Source organism: Mytilus galloprovincialis, chromosome 11 (genome assembly GCF_965363235.1).
Source record: "Mytilus galloprovincialis chromosome 11, xbMytGall1.hap1.1, whole genome shotgun sequence".
Lineage (NCBI taxonomy): Eukaryota > Metazoa > Mollusca > Bivalvia > Mytilida > Mytilidae > Mytilus > Mytilus galloprovincialis.
The window spans coordinates 54,276,886-54,301,577 of NC_134848.1; the positions used below are offsets into that span (position 1 = coordinate 54,276,886).

At 30.9% G+C, this 24,692-nt stretch overlaps 1 protein-coding gene across 5 annotated transcripts in view; it reads left to right on the forward strand.

The window, feature by feature from the left end:
- LOC143052383 (cilia- and flagella-associated protein 337-like) overlaps window positions 1–24,692 on the forward strand; it is a 49,009-nt gene that overhangs the window by 3,173 nt on the left and 21,144 nt on the right. The window contains exons 2-18 of one of the 5 annotated variants that reach the window (XM_076225389.1): window positions 11–94; window positions 3,693–3,768; window positions 6,024–6,074; window positions 7,588–7,686; window positions 9,566–9,720; window positions 10,148–10,217; window positions 11,704–11,860; window positions 12,523–12,610; window positions 13,948–14,081; window positions 14,953–14,967; window positions 18,479–18,592; window positions 19,891–20,017; window positions 21,652–21,687; window positions 22,347–22,411; window positions 22,924–22,988; window positions 23,470–23,629; window positions 23,984–24,162. In XM_076225389.1, coding sequence (XP_076081504.1) covers window positions 11–94; window positions 3,693–3,768; window positions 6,024–6,074; window positions 7,588–7,686; window positions 9,566–9,720; window positions 10,148–10,217; window positions 11,704–11,860; window positions 12,523–12,610; window positions 13,948–14,081; window positions 14,953–14,967; window positions 18,479–18,592; window positions 19,891–20,017; window positions 21,652–21,687; window positions 22,347–22,411; window positions 22,924–22,988; window positions 23,470–23,629; window positions 23,984–24,162 — 1,675 coding nt within the window. The remainder of the gene's footprint in view (window positions 1–10; window positions 95–3,692; window positions 3,769–6,023; window positions 6,075–7,587; window positions 7,687–9,565; window positions 9,721–10,147; window positions 10,218–11,703; window positions 11,861–12,522; window positions 12,611–13,947; window positions 14,082–14,952; window positions 14,968–18,478; window positions 18,593–19,890; window positions 20,018–21,651; window positions 21,688–22,346; window positions 22,412–22,923; window positions 22,989–23,469; window positions 23,630–23,983; window positions 24,163–24,692) is intronic. The other 4 variants (XM_076225390.1, XM_076225391.1, XM_076225393.1 and 1 more) reach the window with 4 other exon arrangements.

A 24,692-nucleotide genomic window follows, 5' to 3' on the forward strand; every position in this document is an offset into this window, starting at 1 on the left:
CTTTATGTAGTGTTGTAAGTGATGCAACAGAAACAATAATTAAACCAAAACGGAAACCTAAACCAAAGAAACAAAAAAAGGAGCCAGATGAGTGGTGAGAAAATGCACTCATAATGATATATATCTTCCACGATGATGTCACATATATTTTTCATACATATATATTTTTCATAAAATTTATACTTATAATTATATTTTATTTTCTATATATATATTATAGTGGGTTTATGGGTTCTATTAGCTGAAGATATTTTCAAGTTTCATGTTTTTGTTTAAAAGTACAAATTCTGTTAGAGATTTTATCTGAATATTTCTCCGATGAAATTTTCATATTTATAAGAGAGTAAAATGTTCCGTCTTGCATGTCATATATGATCAGACAATCTTTTGCCAAGACTGGGTCGATGCTACTACTGGTGGACGTTTGGTTCCAGAGGGTATCACCAGCCCAGTAGTCAGCACTTCGGTGTTGACATGAATATCAATTATATGGTCAATTTTATAATTTCCTATTTACAAAACTTTGATTTTTATTTTTTAAATAATGATTTTCTTATCCCAGGTAAAGATGACTTAGTCTTATTTGGCACAACTTTTTGGAATTTTGGGTCTTCAATGCTCTTCAACTTTGTCCTTGTTTGGCTGTAAAACTATTTTGATCTAAGCGCCACTGATGTGTCTTATGTAGACGAAACGCGCGTCTGGCATATTAAATTATAATCCTGGTACCTTTGATAACTATTATTGATTATTATATTTTACTTGTAGATAACATGTCTTGCAAAGATTTTCAGCTAATTAATTAGTAAAATTTTTAATTTCTTTATATTTTTGGTATCCTTATACAGATGGTTATAGTTATAAATACTCATTATAGTTAGATTGGTTTTTTTTTTGTGAAGCATATATATCAGCAAATCAATTAATTATCCTGCAATTCAGTACACTATATACTCATTTATTTTCGTGGTATCAATTTTTGTGTGGATTGGTGAAAACTTGCATATTTGTGGTGATTAAGATTTGTGGTTTTTCCAATCTCTGCATACAATTTACAATTTACAAAGCCTATTGAAAAAATGTTTTTTCTTGAACATTTGAATTCATTGTTCTCCTGTACCAAAGAGACCCACGAAAATTGGAATCCAAAAAATAATAATGAATCCACAGTATGTACATCAGTGCAAAATTTAATTATGGTATATTTAAAAATAGGGGGTCTTATTGGGGGGTTCCGATCCCGGATCCTGATTTCTGTTTTGTCAGATTCCCGTATCCCGCTTACACTATGTACGTAAGCAATTCTCATTTTTTTGTCATTTCCCAGGTCCCGCAAGACCTCATTTCCCATTTTCACGACACAATAATTTGACTTTCACGTGTCACGCTTACAAAAAATCGGCAATCCCACGTCACGCTTAGACTCCTATGAGACCCACAAAATAAGCAGTTGTGGTATTATTGCCAATGAAACAATTTTCCACCAGAGACCACATGACATAGAAGTTAATGTTGGCTCACCACACTGCCTTCACCAATAAACAAAATCTGTACTGTGTGATAAACTGTAAATGGCCCGGAAATGACAAATGTAAATCAAATAAAATGGAAAATAACGGCCTGATTTATGGAGAAAGCAATAAACAAAAAAAACAAATATGATGCACAGCAGCAAAACGATAACCACTGAATTACAATCTCCTGACTTTAGACAGACACACAGAATGTTGCTGCCGGGTTTGAAATGTTTGCTGGCGCCAAATAAAATATTTTTATACAAAATAAAACTATTTTATACATTACATGACAGATAATATTTAATGTCATCTTTAAAGGTCCCAAATAATGAAGAAATTATCCTCCAAGTGCAAAGCAGTTGGGAAAAGAAAGCAAATTCTTGAATGAAAACTAAGAAAAAACCTTTATCTTAGGAATAGCCTTCTCTAGATCTAAGAAATACCTTCTAGTAATCTCCTCTGGAATGTATGGTTAAGGTGGTTAACTAACAGACTTCTTATTATTAGTATTAACATTTTGTAGTGACTTCTTATTTTTAGAGGTGTATTTCTATATATTTAGTGATTTAGACAAATGAATGTATAGTTATCGATAATTTTTTCGTGCTTATTCTAAGTTTAAATAAAATTTAGGAGAAATAGTTATATATCAAACATTTAAACTTTTTCTCATTTACATGGCTTACAAACATTATTATTAACTGCATAGATTTTTGTCGAGCCTGCAACTTTTGTTGTAGAAAGCTCGACATAGGGATAGTGATCCGGCTGTGGAAGCTACGGCGGCGGCGTTAGCTCACTTCTTAAAAGCTTTATATTTAAGAAGGTGGAAGACCTGGATGCTTCATACTTTGTATATATAGATGCTTCATGTTACGAAGTTTCCGTCAGTCACATGTCCAATGTCCTTGACCTCATTTTCAAGGTTCAGTGACCACTTGAAAAAAAAGTTCAAATTTTTTGTAAAGTTGAATTCTCTCTTATTATAAGTAATAGGATAACTATATTTGATATGTGCGTACCTTGCAAGGTCCTCATATCTGTCAGATAGTTCTCACTTGACCTCGACCTCATTTCATGGATCAGTGAACAAGGTTAAGTTTTGGTGGTCAAGTCTATATCTCAGATACTATAAGCAATAGGGCTAGTATATTCGGTGTATGGCAGGACTGTAAGGTGTACATGTCCAACTGGCAGGTTTCATCTGACCTTGACCTCATTTTCATGGTTCAGTGGTTATAGTTAATTTTTTGTGTTTTGGTCTGTTTTTCTCATACTATATGCAATAGGTTTACTATATTTGTTGTATGGAATGATTGTAAGGTGTACATGTCTAGTGGGCAGATGTCATGTGACCTTGACCTCATTTTCATGGTTCAGTGGTCAAAGTTAAGTTTTTGAGTTTTGGTCTTTTTATCTAATACTATATGCCATAGGTCAACTATATTTGGTGTATGGAAATATTTTATGATCTTCATGTCAGTCACACAGGTTTTATTTGACCTTGACCTCATTTTCACGGTTCATTGCACAGTGTTAAGATTTTGCGTTTTGGTCTATTTTTCTTAAACTATAAGTAATGGGTCAACTATATAATATGTTGTATAGAAGCATTGTTAGCTGTACATGTCTGCCTGGCATGGTTCATCTGACCTTGACCTCATTTTCAAGGTTCATTGGTCTTTGTTTAGTTATCTTGGTTAATGTTAAGTTTATATGACAGTTGTAATAAAGCTTAGCTTTATACTTACTATCAACATAAAATCAATGATTAGTTTAGAAGGCGATACATTTCAGCGTGTGCACTCTTGTTTTCTAATGGCCTGATTTGCAGAGCTGGTTATAACTAAAAAATAAACAAATGGATCCATATTAAATAACAAGAAATCTTCAATTATTAAACAGCAAAACTCTTTAGTCTTTATTTAAAATAGGAAATGTTTTATGCTTTTTCTCTTGTGTATCAAAGAATTAGATGGTAGATATTTATTTGATGTATAAAGATAACATCATTTCTTCTTAACCTAATAAACATCTAAAGTTATATAAGACCTTTGAAGTTATAAAAATATGTTCAAGTAATTCATTACACATTAATATAGAATTAACAGATAAATAAAGATACATTAAGGTTGTAATTTATAAGTGTTTAAACTTATATCGTTACATTTTCAGGAAAACGTTGTCGATGGATAAGCTGGAGAATAGGTTGACGATGAAAGACCTCAACAAGTTACAAAGAGGTTTTATGGTAAGGCCAGAGTTATTGTTCTTTAACTTTATTCTAATGTTCTATTTTTAGCAATGTCAGCCATCTTGGTTGGCAGGCTGAGTCAATGGACACATTTTTTTTTAAACTTTATCAAAGTTTGCCATTTTTTTTTCTTCATCTAAACTGTTTTAAGAAAAACTAATATATTTTTTCTTCCACTTCATTGAAAAACCTATGTCATTGTTTCACATATTTTGCCTAATACATCTTTAACTGCTTGTTTTGAACTTATGATTTTTGAAACCAAGTTTAAATTTAGTTTACTATGGATTCATTCATTTGCGTTGATACCTGAATTTTTTTTTGACTGAGAAAAAATTAAATGTTCATCCATATTTAAATTTTTGGTTTTGTCGAAATCTCCATACAAACCAAAAGAAAAAGTTAAACATTTAAATTCATGCATCTGCTTTTATTATGAAATTCATAAAAATTGGTATCCTACGAATTACTTATAAATTGACAGATTGAAATTTGGTCCTATTCTGAGACAATCAATAAATAAACAGTTGACTTTCTAGGTACTGTATATTTCTGGTTTTGATTGGGAGGCTGTTGAAGCGTGGACTGCTTCTCAGGAACTACCTGTCATAGAAACTCTTAGCTCTTGGGTAAATTGTTGTTGATTATTTGAACACAACATCAATCATGGGTATATAATCAGTAAGGTTGCAATTGTATGATCACAATCTGCAGAATTTAGCACAAGATTTATGTTGCAATTTGTCTCAAAAATAGTAAGATACTTTATAGAATAATTGAAGTATTCCATAATAGCATATTTGTTCTTTTTAAGGGAAACTTATCTGGGGTTAAATCATATAATCAAAGTTTGACTCTGAATTTGAGACAGATAGTGAGGGGACTCACTGTTTAACATGATAAAAGTCAGATAAAAAACAATGAGACAACAACCCTATAACAGATCCCAATTAGCCCTTTCAGGAGAATTATTTTGGTGACACTGATTTTTCTCATTTTCTTGAATAAATTGCTCACAAAATACAGTTAAACTTGGTTTACACTATTAAGAAGCCTGAGAATACATGGCAGAATTTCCCTTCACTCTGGTAAAACCCACATGCACACCTCAATTAAGATTTATCTTTAAGGCTACATGTACATGTAGTTTAACACAGAGGCAAAAACTAGAAATGGTTAAATGGCACCAAGTTAAATGATGAGACAGTTTATTGACTCAATATGGTGAAGGGAGCACCCGTGTTGAAATGCAGGTTCTCACAAGATTTTATATGCAGTGAATAGTCATAAGTATTTTTTTTAAAATAGACTGTTCTAGGAGAAGGGACATAACTCTCTAAAATTCACTGATATGTTTTTGTTAACTATTTTCCTAAATTTATATAGTCTAAGCTTCTTATTTACACAGAATTTTTTATTCTGTATCACAGGAATACTTAAAAAGTTTAGATGAAACGGTCTATTAAAAGACACATTACTGATGGAAAATAGTTATCTCCCTTATCTCAAATATATGAATCCAATATTTTAAGTTTTGGTTGCCTTGTTAGTAAAAAGATATTGAGGTTAATGACCTACAATGTATATGCACTGGAGTGTTGTCTCATTCTACTGTATGTTTATGGGTTCATCATATATATTTATACTAATTTCAATCACTGGTATTGTTTTAAAGATATACTACATATTCAAGGTAGGAAGGTGTTTCAGCTGTATCGATATTGTAAATACATTTTGCCAGTCAGCAATTTTAAGAAGAAAAAAAGTTTGAAAGTATCATTCCAGGAATGAAATGGTTATATTGTTCTAAATTAAATGTCATAATCAAATTCAAAAATTATTAGAATATATCTTTTATTATTTTAAACCAATCAAAATGTTTCAATAAACAGTTAAAAAATATTACCTAAAATTTATTATTTTATGAAAATATTATATTTTTCAAAAGAAGAGAATGACAATGGAGTTACAATTTGATTTTTAAGTTTTATTGCCATTAAGACCATCATATGTGTAGAGTGAAATTAGCTACAATTGTTAAAACTACAATTGAATTTTAATTTGTAACTGTTTGTTGGCTTTATTGTTGCTAGTAATTTGATGGTTAGATGTATTGAAGAGTGATAAGTGGCTGTATTTATATTATGATGCAAATTATAAACTGTCTATTGTATGTTTTACTGCCTGTAAAATTGTATGTAATTTTATTTCAAATGATTTTATATGTACATGTATTTTACTAATGATTTCAGTCAATAGGAGGAACACATTCTCAATATGACTTTGAGGATTTTCAGAGTGTGGTAAGATTGTAGGTGATGGACAACACTATTTAGTTATATGTAGTGTCACAACATTCATCTTCTATTGTACTATCTTTAGAATAACAGTTTAATAAATATATATTGTAATAGGATATTATTATTATCATGGTAGAAAAAAATATAATATCTTGTAGACATGAAAATATTTGTGTCATCCTGGCTTTGATTTGTGATGTCCTGGTTTTTATTTGGATTTTTTTTGGTCAGTTAAACTATTTTTTTGGGGTTTTTTTTTTCGATATTAAAATTAGAGGTTTTTTTTCATTTAGATACATGTACACACAAAATTAAAATTCATTATGAAATTACTATATTTATCTCTATTTTGTGCATTTTTCTTTTGATCTTTTTTTGTGATAATTTTCATATCATGCTTCTCGCTTGAGATGGAAAAATTATCGCTAGAAACTAAGGAGGCCACGTGGCGTTGCTAACGAAATTGACATGAAATTGACAACGTCGTCATAGGTAAAATAGCGATAAACAGATTATCATTGGTCATCTCAACTCGATTGCTTTTCTCACTTTCGCTGTACCAGCTCAAGCGAGAAAATCAATCTCGTTGAGATGATCAACGATAATCTATAAGTATTACATGTATTACTCAGAATAAATATAATATAGATCTACTATTTAATACATATATGATTAAAACTAAACCTTGATAACCTAGTATAACAGATTCAAAATTTATACATTTTAAGCTGTCTGCATGATACTTTAATCAAATATTATCTTAATATTAAACAAGAAAAGAACCCCTCCAGACATATTCCAGTTTGGCAGGTGGCCAGGTCTTTGGTGTTGATATACAAATGGTGATAGAAAACACTATATAGTTATATGTAGAATCCACAATTTCTGAATTTCATCTTTCACTTCTAGGATCTTTACTTACTAATATATTATAACAAGAAATTATTTAAATATGGATTATTTTTTTATTCTGGAAAATTAATAAGAAGTGTATGATAAAAAATAAAGAATCAGAAGATTTAAGGTTAGAGTTAGTTTCACTGATATTTTGAAGTATGAGCTAACTTACACTCCTTAGTCAAGCATACATGGCTAACCCTTCTTCATCAGACATTTATTATCAATTTTGTAGAGTTCAGAATTATTCTAATTTGTCAAATAATTCATCGGAAATCTAAAAATTCTTAAACTTTCTATCTGTATTCTTAATTTTCACAAATATATATATAATTTTCAGCATTTTGATAATTTCTGACATTTGATGCCATGTAAAAAAAGTGACGTTATCCAATCAAAATGAATGTTGCAAACGCTGCTGTATTAGAATTTGATATAAAATGTTTGTAAATACCAAAAAAAAAGCAATTGTCCAGTTTATAATTAGAATGTTACTGTGTTTATCATATTTTAATATTTTAAGTGTTTTGCCAATAATAAACCTTTTTAGAATTTATTTATTTGAATAATATTTCAAAATAATGAAGTTGAAGTTATAACATTTTTTTTTCAATTTTAGACTGGTGGTGATGGGACACAGGAAGGAAAGTTAATATTGGACAGGGAACAGTTCTGTGATGCTTTATCCATTTTGTTGGACAAAGGAACAAAGGAAGAGGTAACCAGTATAGAAATAAAAATAGAATCATTTTAAAAAAATGTTTGTCCTCCTTAAACATTTATTAGTGTTGAAAATTTTCAGGTGATTACCCAGGTATAATTCAGGACCTCCCTGGAATTGATTTTGCTCACTAGTAATGGCCAGAATTCTAATAAAAGCTAAGCACATCACAAAAACCTAGATTTTGATTGGTGCCTCCCTTGCTTTCTTGGAGGGAGAGCCAATCAGCTGGCTTTTTCAATATTATCGAGATCCATAGCTAATGATATATTGCCTATTTTGCATTGACAAGGCTTTCAAGTGTTAATGTAGCCATCATAGAGGAGTAGTCTTATTCAGGTTATTTAGGTTTATATATATATATATATATATATATACAACTCGTCTAAACATCAACCCAACAATGTTGGATCTGTAAATTTGCTTTCGCAAATTTTTGGTTCTTCCCTCGCCGGGATTCGAACCCATGATGGCGATCCGATGGATACATCTGTTGTAGAGTTGTCACTGACTCAGACGTACTTATATATATATATATATAATTCTTATATGATTTGCATATCTATAAATACTTACATTGGATTGGTCAATTAGAATTATTCTCTTAGTTTACACTTCGATAAACCATGTTTCCGAAACTACTTTCGTAATCTATTCATGCGCGATACACAAGTTTGCTGGGATTCCGGGATTTTCAGCAAATTGAGATTAAAAACAAATGCATAACAGTTGTGCATATTTCAGTGCATAATTAACCGCCCCAAAAAAAAAAAAAATGCACTGAAGCTTCGAAAATGTGTAAAATTTAGATTAAGATAAATTCCACGAAATTTCATGAATGATTTGGCGAATTTACGTCATGGCAAATCACGACGTCATACGAATGAAAACTTTCATTGGAAAGATTATTTCGTTACTTGAACGCTTCAAATTCTGATAGTATCTCATTAAAATGAGGTTTTGGAGGTAGGTGCTGTTTTATTTTAAATTCCGTTGCATTTTTCGAAAATTTATGGATTTTAGAAAGTCAATATAGCAGACAACTCCTTAGCTACCACATGTACACTGTGCATTTGATGGTTATTACAGTAGCGTTTACACAAAAAAATGTTAATTAAAAATCTCAATTATTTGGTTGAAGAATTATAAGGATTAAACACAATTTTTCTAGAGGTTATTGATGTGTAAACCGGGGCTCTTACTCACAAACTTAACATAAAAGAAAGTTTTTTAAATACCAGTAGCCTTTAAAAAATCATGCAAAGCTGATTTGTTTAAGGAAAGCATAAAGCCATAAGTAATAATTTTTGTTATTGCTGTTTTATGAAATTTCCTTTCCCAGCACATTAAAGTGATATGCAAAATTATCGCTAGAAACTAAGGACATTGTCATTGAAATGAGCAATGTCATCATAGGTAAAATAGTGATAAACAGATTATGATTGGTCAACTCAACTCAATTGCTCTTCTCACTTTCGCCATACCGGCTCAAGCAATAAAATTAACCTTGTTGAGATGACCAACGATCATCTTATTCTATAAATACATTTTGTATTTTGTTTACATGCAAGTACTGATATATATCAAAAGTTGCCTATCATTTCTACTTTAAACTTTTCATAGAAAATATTAATTGTATCAAAAATTCTGTAAAGGGAACTTACTCCAATATCAACACTGCATTTCTTTGTAACTCAATTCAATATTCCTCAAGGAATATCCAAAAGTCAATAACAAATTAAGATGTGAATCTTTTTATGATAAGTTGCTGGATCATTATTCATGTATGGGCTGATAATTAAATAACCGTAACTTTATGTGACATTAAATCAGCATTAGAAAAACTTGTATTTTTATGTTTTCTTTCTGAACACAGTATGGAGAGCTGTTTGACAAGATTGATGTGGCCAGAGAAGGGACAGTGGATTGGGACAAGTTAGCCTCACACATGTTGTTAGAGTTTACAGAGAGGGATGATAAAGTCAAGTCCACACAAGTTCCTCAATGGAAAGACCTGAAAACATTCCAGAGGTAAATAAAAGATAGATCTTTTATTTTAAACAAATATTGCCAAGTTATCTAAGTAGTTCTATTACTGTAATCACTATCCAGTGAACACAGATGTTGTTATTTCGGACCCTGCTTGTGCAGGTGCACTGGAATCGAATCTTATTTGACTAGGATTGTCAATTTTTCTATCGAAGGTCAGTTGTTTTCTCCAGGCACTCTCACTTCCTCCACCAATAAAAACTGGCTGCTATGAAATAGCCCAAAAGCGGTGCTTAAAAGTGGCATGTAAACACAAAAAATCAAATAAAATCATATGATGCTTTTTTCAAGTTTTTAAATTTTCAAAATGAGACAGACACGGTTCAAATTCCTAGACAGATTTTGACTACTCTGTCAGTATTTTTTTTCATGATGTCATAGTTTTTGATGACCTTTCATTTTATTTTAGTCCTCACAAGGATATTATCCAGAGAGTTTCCTGTATAAAGAATAATAACAGATATGTGGCTATTAGTAAGGTAAGAAGCTGATAATAGAAAAAAATATTTGTGAATAACATTGTAAAAAGTCCCTGCCAATAACATGAATAAGACACTACATATTTATGCCCCACCTATGATAGTAGAGGGGCATTATGTTTTCTGGTCTGTGGCTCCGTTCGTCCGTCCGTCCGTTCAGGTTAAAGTTTTTGGTCAAGGTAGTTTTTGATGAAATTAAAGTCTAATCAACTTGAAACTTAGTACATATGTTCCCTATAGTATAATCTTTCTAATTTTAATGCCAAATTAGATTATTACCCAATTTTTACAGTTCATGGAACATGGAAAAGGATAGTGCAAGTGGGGCATCCATGTACTTTGGACACTATTCAACTATTCTAGTAGTATTTGTCGAAATACTTCAGATTCTTTGATACATTTGTACTAATTTTTTTTGGTTGATGAAAAAAAAACAGATGTGTAGATATTTGATCTCTTATATTTGTCTTAGTCTGCATGTTACAAAGTAGCTGTTCCTTCATTATACAAGTTCAAAATGGGAAAAAAACATTGATTATTCCAGTATATGTTTCTAAAGGAATAAATTATTCCAGTATATGTTTCTAATGGAATAAATTATTCCAGTATATGTTTCTAATGGAATTAATTATTCCAGTAAATGTTTGTAATGGAATAAATTATTCCAGTATATGTTTCTAACAGAATAAATTATTCCAGTAAATGTTTGTAATGGAATAAATTATTCCAGTATATGTTTTTAACAGAATAGATTATTCCAGTATATGTTTCTAACAGAATAGATTATTCCAGTATATGTTTCTAATGGAATAAATTATTCCAGTATATGTTTCTAATGGAATAAATGGTATAGAGTATTTGCTCCAACAGGTATGATGTTGTCTATAACAAAGTTTCTAGAGAAACTTTTGTGATGCAGAGCAAATATACATTGACATACATACACACTTTTATGAAATTTATACATTTATCTATTATTTAAATTCATGGTTATTCTTTACTTAGGAAATTTTAGAAATTGAAACCCAATGAATAATGATAAACCCTCAGTATGTAAAGATAAGGAGATTTGGTATGATTACCAATGAGAAGACAATCAAGTGGAGCCCAAGGGTGGTTGTTGTTAAAATCTATGTCATTTTACAGCTTTCAACAATGAGGGTTTCGATGGGGTTAAATGATTAAAGAATAATGCCCTTAAAAAATCAAGATTAGAGAATAACGAGCAAAAAAATAAAGATTAGAGAAATGCATGGTCTAATTTTTTGAAGATTAGAGAAAAAAGGGGTGAAAATTAAATGTTTACAGAATAACAGACCCCCAATCCAGACCCTCAACAATGAGAAAATCCTAATGGTATAGAAAGATATAAAAGCATCACAATTGCATAATGTGAATCAATTCAAAAAGGAAACAATGTGCCTATAATTTACACTTAAAGAAAAATATCTTATATTTTGTTTCTTTTTTTCTAATTATTTTTAAGGAGGGAACCATATCAATGTGGGGACAAGATCTGAAAGCTCAGAGGGCCATTAAAACACAGACAGATTCCTGTAAAACAAGAGATTTGTGGGTTACAGATTTTGTCATTTTACAAAATATCAATAAAATTGCTCTGTCCTTCACAAGTAAAGAAATAGGTAAGTTCTGGAGGAAAGAAATATTCACACTTACTATTTATCATTATAAAGAGATTGCATTTTGAAGGAAAAGACCTGGACAATCTCTTTTATCCTACAGCCTTTAACAATGAGCAAAACAAAAAGCATCCTTTGTATCACAACATGTGAATATCAGAAAAACTATGGGCCTGTTTTATGCTATACCAATGAAAAGAAAAGAATGGCAGATAGCGGTTGACAAAAACTGCCGGAACAAAGGATTCTGGTATATACTTACACATAAAGATTATAGGAAGCTTTTGTATGTTTGTGAGTGCTCGACCCTCCACTAACGGGGGAAAGTAACGTGGGAAAGTGGTATAACAACACAACACCAGAGCAAACTGTAAAAATCAGTTGAAAAGAACTCAACTCATCAGATTGGTATTTTGCACAAAAATCAAATTATAAAAAGGAAAAATTATTCAAAAGCACTGATCTGAGAGTACAAGCTACTGAAGCCAGTTCATAGTCCATTAAATAAGGAAAATCATTTTCTCTCAAACTGAATCAGTTATTTACCAATCAATGAACCTCCAATGGATTAAGTGTAAAAAAAAACCTCATATACAGTCTAAGAAAGCATGTTCTTGTGCTTTTCATAAATATTAAACTTATTGAAAAAATGGTTTTTATTTCAGCCATTTATGACATGAGTACCAAGATGGAGTTCAGTCCACAGTATAAAATACAGAATTTACATCACACACCACTAAGTCTGGACTACTGGTAAGTATTAATATAAGACATGACCTGATTGTATATTTACAAAGAGTTAAATGTGTTACCATATATATGTTTAATTAACAAAAGCATAAGCAGGACAGAATTTCCATAGATGCTAGCCATTGAAAATCCTCATAACTGATATGAAATAGAAGGTATGTTAAAGCGACTCCTGGTTCTTCTAATTGGAAAATTTAAAAAGTATTTGAGATCTGTTAATATCATTTAGAAGTTCCAAAAACATCCATCTGTTAAGTAATAGGGTAATACTGTATGTGTTGTTTGGTTTTGGTTTTGTTCACAATTTCTAGGACCAAATCTTTTCATAATGTTTTGTTTTCAAGCATTTCTTGTACTTGATTTTGAATCTTCTTACAATATCAAATTAACTCAAGGGAATATTTTTCATTTCTTTGTATTAAGGTGGTACCTAACACTACAGGGAGATAGCTCTGTAAAATCAGCAGAAAGTTTTAATGACGTTGTGTTGTTAAGGGAATATTAAGCTTCTCAATGATCAAAATTAGTGTTTGTCAAACTGCTATATAACCAGTGTAATATTTCTGATTAAACGGTTGGTTCATTTTTTTTGAAATTTTTATATATTTGTCAAAGGGTAAAAGTAAATACTTTGTCAAAATTTTAAGAAAATTAAACTAGCCAAATTAATTTTAGTTAAAGTGTTGGGTACCACCTTAATCAGGAAATAGGATGAGAAAAAAGTTCTTAATAAAAAATTTCCAGTTTACAAAACTTGCATTTGACTTTCGAACTTAAGGGAAAACTTAAAAAAATGCAAAAATGGCTGATTTTCAATCCTTGTTGTTGATATTCAGATATGAATGAAGTTCTTGATACTCTTTTAAAAGAGAGACGAAAGATACTAGAGGGACAGTCTAACTCATAGACTGAAAATAAACTGACAACGCCATGGCTAATAATAAAAAGACAAACAGACAAATAATAGTACAGAAGACAAAACATAGAAAGCTAAAGACTAAGTAACACAAACCCCAACAAAAACGGGGGTGATCTCAGGTGCTCCAGAAGGGTAAGCAGATCCTGCTCCACATGTGGCACCCGTTGTGTTACTTATTATATTATGTTGCATCAGCAGTGCAGATAAATACATTATAGAAAAAGGTTAAAGTTTGTCAAATGTCCTGAACATGCATGATAAATTTGCCGCTAGACATTAAACAATTAACAATTAATAACAGTGGTCAATGGTTAGTATTATTTATACTCATGAATGTTCACTTAGCTCTAACCTGAAGAATGAAAATAGGGCCATGTTGTTTGGAAGATGTCTAACATATTTAGGCTTGTTTACTTTTTAGGTCCAACCCAAACAATGTGAATGAGGCCATGTTGGTGTGGGGAGATGTAGGAGGGTACGTCAATGCTTTATACTTTAGTTCCGTTACCATGGCATTGTTTGATAGACCACCAGCTCCAGCAGGAGAAAAACAAGGTAAAGAGTTGCTTCCCTTAGTAGTTCATTTAAAAGGGATACTTCTTTTCTTAAACATTTTAAGTTTTGGTTTATAAGATTTATTTTGTAATCGTATAGGAGGTTTTATAGAGGCTAGCTTTCTTTTTTATTTGGTTTATTTTCTTGATTTTATTAGAAAAATAGAACAACTAAATATTAGGATGTGTAAATTTTGTGATAGTGTAATTGATGATTAGAATTAGACTATGCAGTTTAAAAATCATGGTCAACCATCTCTCAGCCAGTGGTCTATGAGTCTTTGAACTTGCAGCATCTCTACAGATATTTCCTAGGTGATTTTTAAATGTGTAGAAATTCATCTAGAAATACACACTATGAACAGAAATAAATATTCATTTAAGGTTGTTGTTTTTTTAATACTGGCTGTGCTACATTGTAATAAAACCAAACTATTTAAATTATTATATTGTGTATTTTCTGGACATAACACACAAGGATGGATTTGTTGAATGTTTTTTTGTCTGGCTATATCTATGTTACACAACATTCTTTAGGAGACCATAAAAGATACCTACACAGCAGCATGTTAGATACAGGTTCTGATACTGGCAGTTCAATTTTTACTACAACTAAAAAAGACATTTGGATGGACATGCATCACTTGACTTATATAAATTATCTTTACTTTTATCTCTTGTATTCTCATCTTTGCAATTTATTATTTGATTGGATACAGATATTGTCACATGTCTCTTAAAGCAATGAAGAAAGTTCAACAAGTTGCCAATAAATTCAGTCATACAGAATTAAATTTATGAAAGAGAATCTATACTATAGGAACAAGATATGCACATGATTTCCAATAAATATTGTATTTAATGATTTTCAGCATCTGCATTAAGTGGTAGGTTGGTTGTCACATGAGGGAGGATGAACATCATTATTTATTATTATGTCCATACTTGTTATAATTTCCATTAACTTGTTACCACATGTTTCTAACACAATTTGAGTATTTCATTTTAGTAACTTTCAGACATTTCTTTCTTTTTTGAATTTTCTTGACAAAAAATGATTATTTTTTTTTTTTTTAAATTAGACGAAATGATGAAATACTTGAATTAAGATGATAAATAATACACAGTCTAAAAGGTATGATGTCTGGTTAATGTCTGCCATTCATGAATTCCAAAATATTTCACTTTTCTCTGAAATTATACTTTGGATTGAATCACAAATATTTAAATATTTGTTCGTTATTCAGAATATATAAGAATATTCTTTTAATTTGTATTATCTACAAATATCTGAAATGAAAAGAATTTGGTTTTCATATTCTGAAATGCTTAATTTTCTGCATGGCAACAATGTCACCTTTTGAAATCTTTTATTTAAATAAGGAGATTTTTTTCCAATATCCTGAAATATTTGGTAGGTTTTTTTTTAGTTTGGCATGACAGTCATGTAACCATGACATCACATCTTATTCTAAGGCAAATTGTTTGTCTCCTGTCTACAAAAAACTTCGCTGAATAAAAGGGGGGCAATATATTTGAGGTGTATTAACAGCATGACTTTTAAATGATATAATTATAATGGTGGCTGGCTTGACATTTGGAAACTATGTTTATTTATGGAGTCCAGCTATCATACTTAGCAGAACTGTGTTGCCTATTCTTTTAACAAATGTTCTTTATATATGCAAATCAAATGGGTTTTTTCCAAGGTCCTGAAAAAAAATTCACAAATAACATTTCTGTCACTGTATCTTTTAATACTGAGAAGAAGCTGTTATTTTAAATTTAAAAAATGAAAACTATATATAAATTGTGACTTTGATGTCTCATTGGCACTCTTACCAAATCTTCTGGCATATATATTGAGCAACAATTGTAATTTCTTTAAATTAAATATCAAATCTGAAAGGCTGTTACATTTTCTAGTTTTTTTTCTGTAAAATAAAAACAAATGTTTTTTGTTTCCTAGCATATTTTTTTACAAAAAAATGTTCCAAAGGATCTAACTCTCTCCATATATATTTTGGAAGATATGAAAACAAAAAATCTTGTTTATTCATCGATCCATCCTTCTCCTGTTTTTTTACTATTCTTTTTTGTTTTTTGTTTTTTGATTTTGTTTTAGATTTTGTTTTTATTCTAATTTTTTTAGATTAAATTTTGTAAAAAATGTGATCCCATATTCCTTTTTTTTTTATCAATTAATCTTTTGAATATATGAAATCATTGGCAAAAATTGAGCCAAGAGAACAATTAAAAATTGCTGCAAAAAGAAAACAGAAAAAAAAAATCAGGGTTTTTCGAAAAAGGTTGATGAAAATGACAGCTTCTTTAACTCTTTGTTATGATTTTATCTTCTATATTTAACCTAATCTAATTCTTATTAATTTGTATCTTTTTCTGCTGTGTGTGTGACCTCTGAACTCTAACATTTAACTTCAACAGCTTGGCAAGGTAAGTTATTCTGGTATTTAGATGAATTGTTGTACATTTCCATAGATTAGGATTAGATATTGGCATGAAAAGGCCATAGAATAATTAATTAGTCAATCAGTCATCTTTTTAGGTTCCTAATGTAGGATAATAACAGTGTACAGATACACTTTAAAATAAAAATATTTATGCTCTAATCCTTTAACTGACAAATGTTCAAATTTTAGTTATTTCACATTTGAATATTTTTTTAATACAGTCGAACCTCGTTGTGTCGAACTTGGTTGTGTCGAAAACTCGGATGAGTCGAAGTAAGTTCTCGGTCCCGGCATAATTCCCGTTTGATCAATGCATTTTAACCTCTGATGAGTCGAACTCGGATGATTCGAATTATCGGTTAAGTCGAGGTAATTCTTAAGTTCCGTCGATGTAAAATTGATGTAATTACATATTTCAAACTTCATGTTGGAATTTTTTATCAAATAAATTTGAGTAGTTTGATCATTTTGGGTGTTTTCTTCATGATTATCTGAGAAGTTGAAACTGGGAGGCCAAAGAGCTGTCAAACCTTATTGGATGGTACTTTTATGTGCAAAAGTTATTACTCCAAATTCAAAAAATAGAGGTTAACAATTCTTTAGAAAAGAAAAAGAGTGACCTTTTGCACAAACTTTTGTTTGTCTTAAAATAATACAGTTTATTTCAATTTTCATGAAATAGGATCAAGTACCAATTTTCATTTCAGATATATATTTGTTTAAGGTTATATGATTATAACTGCATGTAGATAAATATAAATGAGTAACACCTTGCTTTAATAATTTACACTATTGCATTTTTAAATATAGATGATTATTATGCATGCAAAGATTTAAATTGAATATTATTAAACTTTTTTCTGCTTGAACTGCATGATTATAACATGAAAATAACAGACTTGCTTACACCTTGCATGATATATGATATTATAAACACTGTTTACATATTATATGTATAACTGGTTATCTGTTTGTTATACCTTGTAGGAGTCTGTGAAGGAAGATATCCGATGACTGGTAACAGTCTGTAAAGGGAGATAACTTATGACTGGTGGGAGTTTTGGTTTTGAAGGGAGATAATTGGGCCTTGTAGGAGTCTGCTAAGGGAGATTACTGATAACTGGAAGCAGTCTGTTAAGGGAGATAACTTATGACTGGTGGGAGTTTTGAAGGGAGATAATTGGGCCTTGTAGGAGTCTGTGAAGGGAGATAACTGATGACTGGTATCAGTCTGTAAAGGGAGATAACTTATGACTGGTGGGAGTTTTGAAGGGAGATAATTGGGCCTTGTAGCAGTCTGTAAAGGGAGATAACTGATGACTTGCCCTTTTTGTGGAATGATTTCTATTGATTCCCTTTGATGAAATTTGAAAGTTCCAATGACACAGGTTTCAGTCACAGTTAAATGGTTGTATTCCTATTCTCTAAATTACATTTATTTCCTGGGAGTTTTTACTCATTTTATTTGAACTTTGTTTTGTTCTACCTTAAGGGAGCTACCATTTGATTTTTATGGGGGGGCTAGGATGAAAAAAAAATTCCTGCTTTTTTTTTTAGTTGTAATCTCTGTCCTGCATTTTTATTTTTTACTCTATTCGGTCCTGCCTTTTTTTTTACTAGTTTATCCTGACTTTTTTTATACAAATTGTTATCCTGCCTTTTTTTTTTACCAAGTTTCTCATCCTGCCTTTTTTTTTACTCAAAACTCCTGTCCTGCCTATTTTTTTCAAATTTCATTCTAGCCCCCCCATAAAAATCAAATGGTAGCTCCCTAAAGGCACACAGAGAGGCCACAGGCTTCACCATCCAGAATTCCCATTAAAACAATGATAACCAGTTGATATGTATATGTAAGCAATGAAAATGATAGAAAATTGAAGATTTAAATGATATCCTATCTTACTTTGTTTTTTTTCTCCCTTTGTAGAGCCTTGTTTGAATGTGAACATCAATGATGTATCCAGTGATGTTGCTAATGCTAAGTACAAGAATGTTGTCTACTTCTTCAAAGATTGTCATAAAGGACAGTGGGTCAGACAGGGTACGATATCTAAATATGTTCCGTAAAGAGTGGTTCTTATATATAAGTAAGAAGATGTGGTATGAGTGCCAATGAAACAACTCTCCATCCAATTCACAATTTACAAAAAATTAACAATTATAGGCTTTAACACAAAGACTTGGCTCATACCAAACAGCAAGCTAAAAAGGGCACCAAAATGACCAGCGAAAAACAATTAGAACAAGATAACCAAAGGTAATAAAGACAAAAAACTAGAAACACCACATCAACAAATGACAACCACTGGTGCATACAAAGATCTGAGACATATTAGTTATACATTTACTGCATAAACACCTGAATGCATTGACAATGAAAAATCTACAATCAATTATTTGCAATTATTTAGGTTAATGTTACAGTGGAATGGGTTTGTTCCCAATGCCAATTGTTTTTTTTTTTTGTAATTCACACTATAGATAAGAAGATGTGATATGAAAGCCAATGAGACAACTTTCCACCTGAGACCAAATGATTTAGAAGTTTGCAACTACAGGTCATCATATGGCCTTTCAGAATAAAACAAAATCCATACTGCATAGGGTGCAATCAACAGTTTTTTTCTATGACGTCATATTTTGAGGGACCATGTATAAGTGACCCTTAGTGGTGGACTGATTAATAAATATACTTGTATAAAACTAGATATCACTGGAATCAGAATGTTCTCTAGTTTATAATGGAATAAAAACAAAGTGTACTTTTAATAGTATAAAAAAGTTTTATCCAGAGAAACTGGGAAAAACGTTGCCTAATTTAAGCTAAAAAAACTGAAATCAGTTCATGTGCACACCCCTGAAGACATGATACCTGCACATTTTTCATAATCAAAATTGTATGAATTTCATAGATTTTTACCTGGTCTTGCAAAAAATTCATGCTTCAGGGTACGTTCGCCTGCTCCGAAAAGAGCTACAGTTGCTGCAAATAAGTTTACAATTTTCACTGCCAAAAAAAACAGACTGTTTACAGTGTTGTCTCCCCTCAAAACATGTAAATTTAATCTAATTTTTTAAATTATTTTAATCATTCAACCTGCTTTAATTGAAGTTAATTAACATATTTTTACAACCAAATGTTTATAGCACCCATAGCAAGCAGTAAAGGTCCCAAAATGACAAATATAAAACAATTTGAACACGAAAACTAAACAAAATGATTTAATGTGGCTTAAATTTTTTTGTTAAAAACATTTTTTTTTGCGTAAATATATATTTATTTTTTTCTTCACTATGTACCTGTATGAATTGTAAATGATTGTTTATTTTATATTGCAGTGAAGTACTCGCAGTATTTAGATGCCTTTATCAGCTGTTCTACGACCAACAATAACTCTATGGCCATAGCTAAGATGGAGAAGGCAGGTACAGCGGAGAAAGGCCCTTCTGGACAACAAATAGACAAGTAAGATTATAGATCTAAAATTGAGAACGGAGTTTGTTGTAAAATGATGGAAAATGGAAACAGATGATAAGGGCTGTTCCAGATAATAAATTAAGGATGTACTTAGGCGAGGTTTTGGAATTTGTGTCAAATGTTCGGACTCCTTTGTGTTTTTTCATGCAATGCAATGTAAAATATTTGCCCCATAACACCCATTTAATTTTTCATACAACACTTAATAGCTAATGAAAGGTCATTTACCAAAATTTTAGAAGATTTTTGATTTTCTTTCTTTTGTTTTGAGACCAAAATAATACAATGCAAATATAAGGTAAAAGTCTGAGCCATATTTTATTTCTCAAATATCTCGAAAAGGAGGTCCATGACCTATCAATATTTTTAGCTTATCTTTATCCTTAATTGATACTCTACCAGCTTATAGTATCAATTTTAATTTCTTAATTTCTTAATTTTTACCTAACCTCACCTAAGTACATCCTTAACACATGCAATCAACAACAATTTAATAATTTAAGGGCTTTCCATCCTCCGTGGGTTTGAATTTGAAACACCTCATCAAACTATTTTGTGATATAGATATAAGAGATGTAGTACGAGAGCTTATGAGACAGTTATCCATTCAAGTCACAATTTGTTAAAGAAAAACCATTATAGGTCATATGTATTTATCTACTGTTATTTAATTTATTATCATGATTATCAATTTTTCGTGAATAGAATAAATCCTATTTTTCAGGATACTTTATTTCATGGTCTTGCAAAGTTTGCATACCTCAAAACAAAAGAAAGAAAATCAAGACTTTTACCTTATATTTGCATTGTATTATTTTGGTCTCAAAACAAAAGAAAGAAAATCAAGAATCTTCTAAAATTTTGGTAATTTTCCTTTTTGAATTTTCCTCGGAGTTCAGTATTTTTGTGTTTTTACTTTATACAAGCATATAATTTTTTTTTTAAATTAATGCTTGTTGAACATCTAAAGTCTAGGTTTGTCTATACTATACACACAATGTCCATAAAATGGTATGCAATGAATAATAATAATGAATTCTAACTCTCTAACCTGCCTTGTAGTCATTATTCAGTAAACTCACAGTGAGTCACCTAAATATTTAAATTATGTATGATATAGGAGCGTTTATATAGATTCTACCACTGCATCGAGTGTGATACGATATTTATCCACTCAAGACAGTTAAATTTTCAAATTTAAAACGCGAGACTCGCCAAGCGTTTTAAATATTTGAAATTTAACTGTCGAGAGTGGATAAATATCGTATTACACAAGATTTGGCGGTAGAATCTGTTTCTATAATGATTTTCAAACAACACGCAGGCAAACGTATTCCTTCTTTGCAACTGATCTGCAAAAAGATGTGTTCTTTCCATGTGACGTCATCAGGCATGGTCGCCTTTTTTCATGCCGTCACAATAGGAAATTCAGAGGAAGACAAGAAAATTTGACATCATAATCGGATTTTAACCAATGAAGAACTGAGATCAAACTAACCACACGTTGATTAAATTTTTTATACAATGGGTGCAGAAAGGGATAAATTGACGAAGAATTAGAGAAATGATAATATAACACCATTGATATGAATGAATTCATTGAATTTTATTTTATTTTACAGGAACAAACCTGTTAGCAGAAGTATAAGTAGAAGACCGTAAGTACTCGATATAAAAGGGAAGATGTGGTATGATTGCCAATAAGACAACTCTCCACAAGCGATCAACAGACATAGAAACTATAAATCACTGTATGGCCTTCAACAATGAGTAAAACAAATATCACACAGTCAGCTATAAAAGGCCCGAAATGACAAATGTAAAACAGTGCAAACGAGAAAACAAACTTAAAAATATTCAAGTATATACACCTTGTCAATCCATCTGTCAGTTAGTGGAACAAATATTTCTGTCAACAATTTTCAGGAAATGACAATAAAGGACATTTGCTTAGTAGAGTTGGTTTCTTAATTTTGCACCTCCTCTACAGTGTAGAAATCTTATGTTTGAAAATTGATTCAAATTCAGAAAACTATTCAAGAAAAAATACTTAGCTGCTGAGCTGATAAACTATTGAGAAAAAAAGGCTGCAGATACCAATGGCTGGGAACTCAGTAGAAGAAGGACTGACAAAATCATAGCAATTCAAATCCCAACAAAAACATTGACAAGTGCTTGAGAATGGTACTTGAGGAGCTTTGAATGTTCACTCCACTATCAATAAAAAGAGATATCAAGTTTTCATTACCAAGATAAGGCACTAACAACACATAGAATCAATTAATCAGGTTCCTGATTTTTGTGTTTTCTTTTCCAGGACTTATTTTGACATATCACAAGGAGTCAATGCTTTTGATTACAGCCAGAATTTGAACTTGATAGGTAAGCATGTGTAAGAAATAGCGAAATAATTGACATATTAGATACTTACTTCAATAAATAAACTGCAGATAAAAATATTTTATATCCTGCTAACATATACATATAAAATAAACCTACAGTTAGCAGTCATTGATTAAAAAATTTTAAATGTTCTCAATTTTTCTTTCTTGATAAATTTCTCTCCAATTCTTCAGTTCCTAGATAATCTGACAAATTCATGTCCAATTTCATTTACAAACCATGTGATGATATAAGAAAACATACACTTCTGTTTGATATCACCTTAGAATAGGTTTTTGCCAAGGAAAAGGAGCTAAAATAGAAATATATGCTTAAACATTTAAGTGAATATCTATAAAAAATCACATTCAATTAACCTATTTCGTCTTTGTGAAAAACTAGATAGAAGCTAAAAAAATGTCACAATACAACAATTACAACCCCCACACTGAAACAACAACCATGAGGATACTCTTATTTCCCTAATAATATGTTTTAATTTTCTATTACAGCTACTGCTGGTGTAAACCATCATATATGTCTGTGGAATCCCTACGTCAACTCTAAACCTAATGGGGTAAGTCAAAATGTTTGAAAATCAGTCAACAGCTATTTGAGAATTGATTGAATGAGAAGCATAGAAATTATGCACGTCTATTTGAATTTATGGTTGATGTGTATTCCAGTTAAAAAGCCTGAAAAATTGAAGCAAATAAAAAGTTCAGCAAATTAATTCCCTACTTTGATATTCAGACCATGTATCAAGTGTTATCTAAGAAGAGCAGTAGTCTGTTTTATTATTGCAATTATTAAGTTTAATAGCAATTTTGGTCTTACCTCAAGGAAGAGGTGTGGGCCAGACTGAAACATGTTTTTTCTTGTGAAGGTTGTAGCTTATACAAGAGAATTTTCTGGTATGAAGAGGTAACATGGTAATTCATATATATTAGCAGAATTTATCCAATAAAGACTCTGTATCCACCATTTTCAGGTTTAAAAGAGGTCTTATGGCAATTTTTATCCAGGAGTAGAAATTCTTTTTTTTTTTTTTTATTCAGGTACTAAGAGGTCACATGGCTAGTGTTGTACAGGCCCAGTTTATGAAGTCCAGAAGTCAGCTGATTAGTTTCTCTAAAGATAAAGTATTACGTATATGGGATGTGCAGTTACAAGTCTGTATACAAAGATTAGCTGGCATGTTCCCTAAAGGACCAGAAGGTAAACATATGTTAAGGGTTCATACAAATAAGATTTATTTATAGATTGTTGTTTACTCAATGTATAGGAAATAAAAAAACAAGACAATAATACAACAGTTAAACTTCAATTAGTAGAATAGAGGATGGAAATGAGGAATGTGACAAAAGAGCAGAAAACAGCACAAGGCCACCATTGGGTCTCCAACAGAGCGAAAAATTCCACGCATAGAGATGGGCTTCCGTTGGCCCCAAAACACTTATTTATACTATTTCAGAGCAGCATTTTTCAAACTATGATTACTTAATTAAGCATATGGCATTAAATCCAAATGAGTAATATAAATGCATTAATGTCAACTATTTATGTTTTAAGTTCACAGTACTCTGTTCTTTGATGAAGGAAAAGATAGGAACGGGTTAGACAGAAATCGTTTGTTCCTGACCTTCAACTATCAGCTGACCTTGTTAGAGATGAAGGCAGAGATCCGAGATAGGATCCTGTCACATGACAAACCAGTTATTGCTGCTATTTATAACGAAAAGAAAAGTCAGGTGATTGATTTAAAAAAATACAAATGTCCAGTTTTAGCGATAAATAAAAAATAAAAAACCATATCTATTTTCAGCTAGACTTTTGGTAAAATATTTTACATTAGAAATTGGTTGATTCAAAGAAATAATGAGCAAAGTTTTCTCTAAGAAAAGTCAGCAAGAAATTGAAATAACAAAAAAAAAACATAATAATGATTAGCTTCACTGTAAATTCAGAAATTATTGTGAGGTTTTTATTAATGTGAATACTGCAAACGAGTGTGTATCCCCATAATAAGAACTCACATTCTGATATCTGATATATATATATATATATATATATATATATATATATATATATATATACACAACTCGTCCAATCATCAACCCAACAATATTGGATCTGTAATTTGATTTCGCAAATTTTTTGTTCTTCCCTCGCCGGGAATCGAACCCATGCTACTAAGATATTGTGACACCAAATCGCCTGCACTGTAGCCGTCCCGCTAGACCACACGACCACCTGGACTTCATAAAAATAAAGCTTTCGG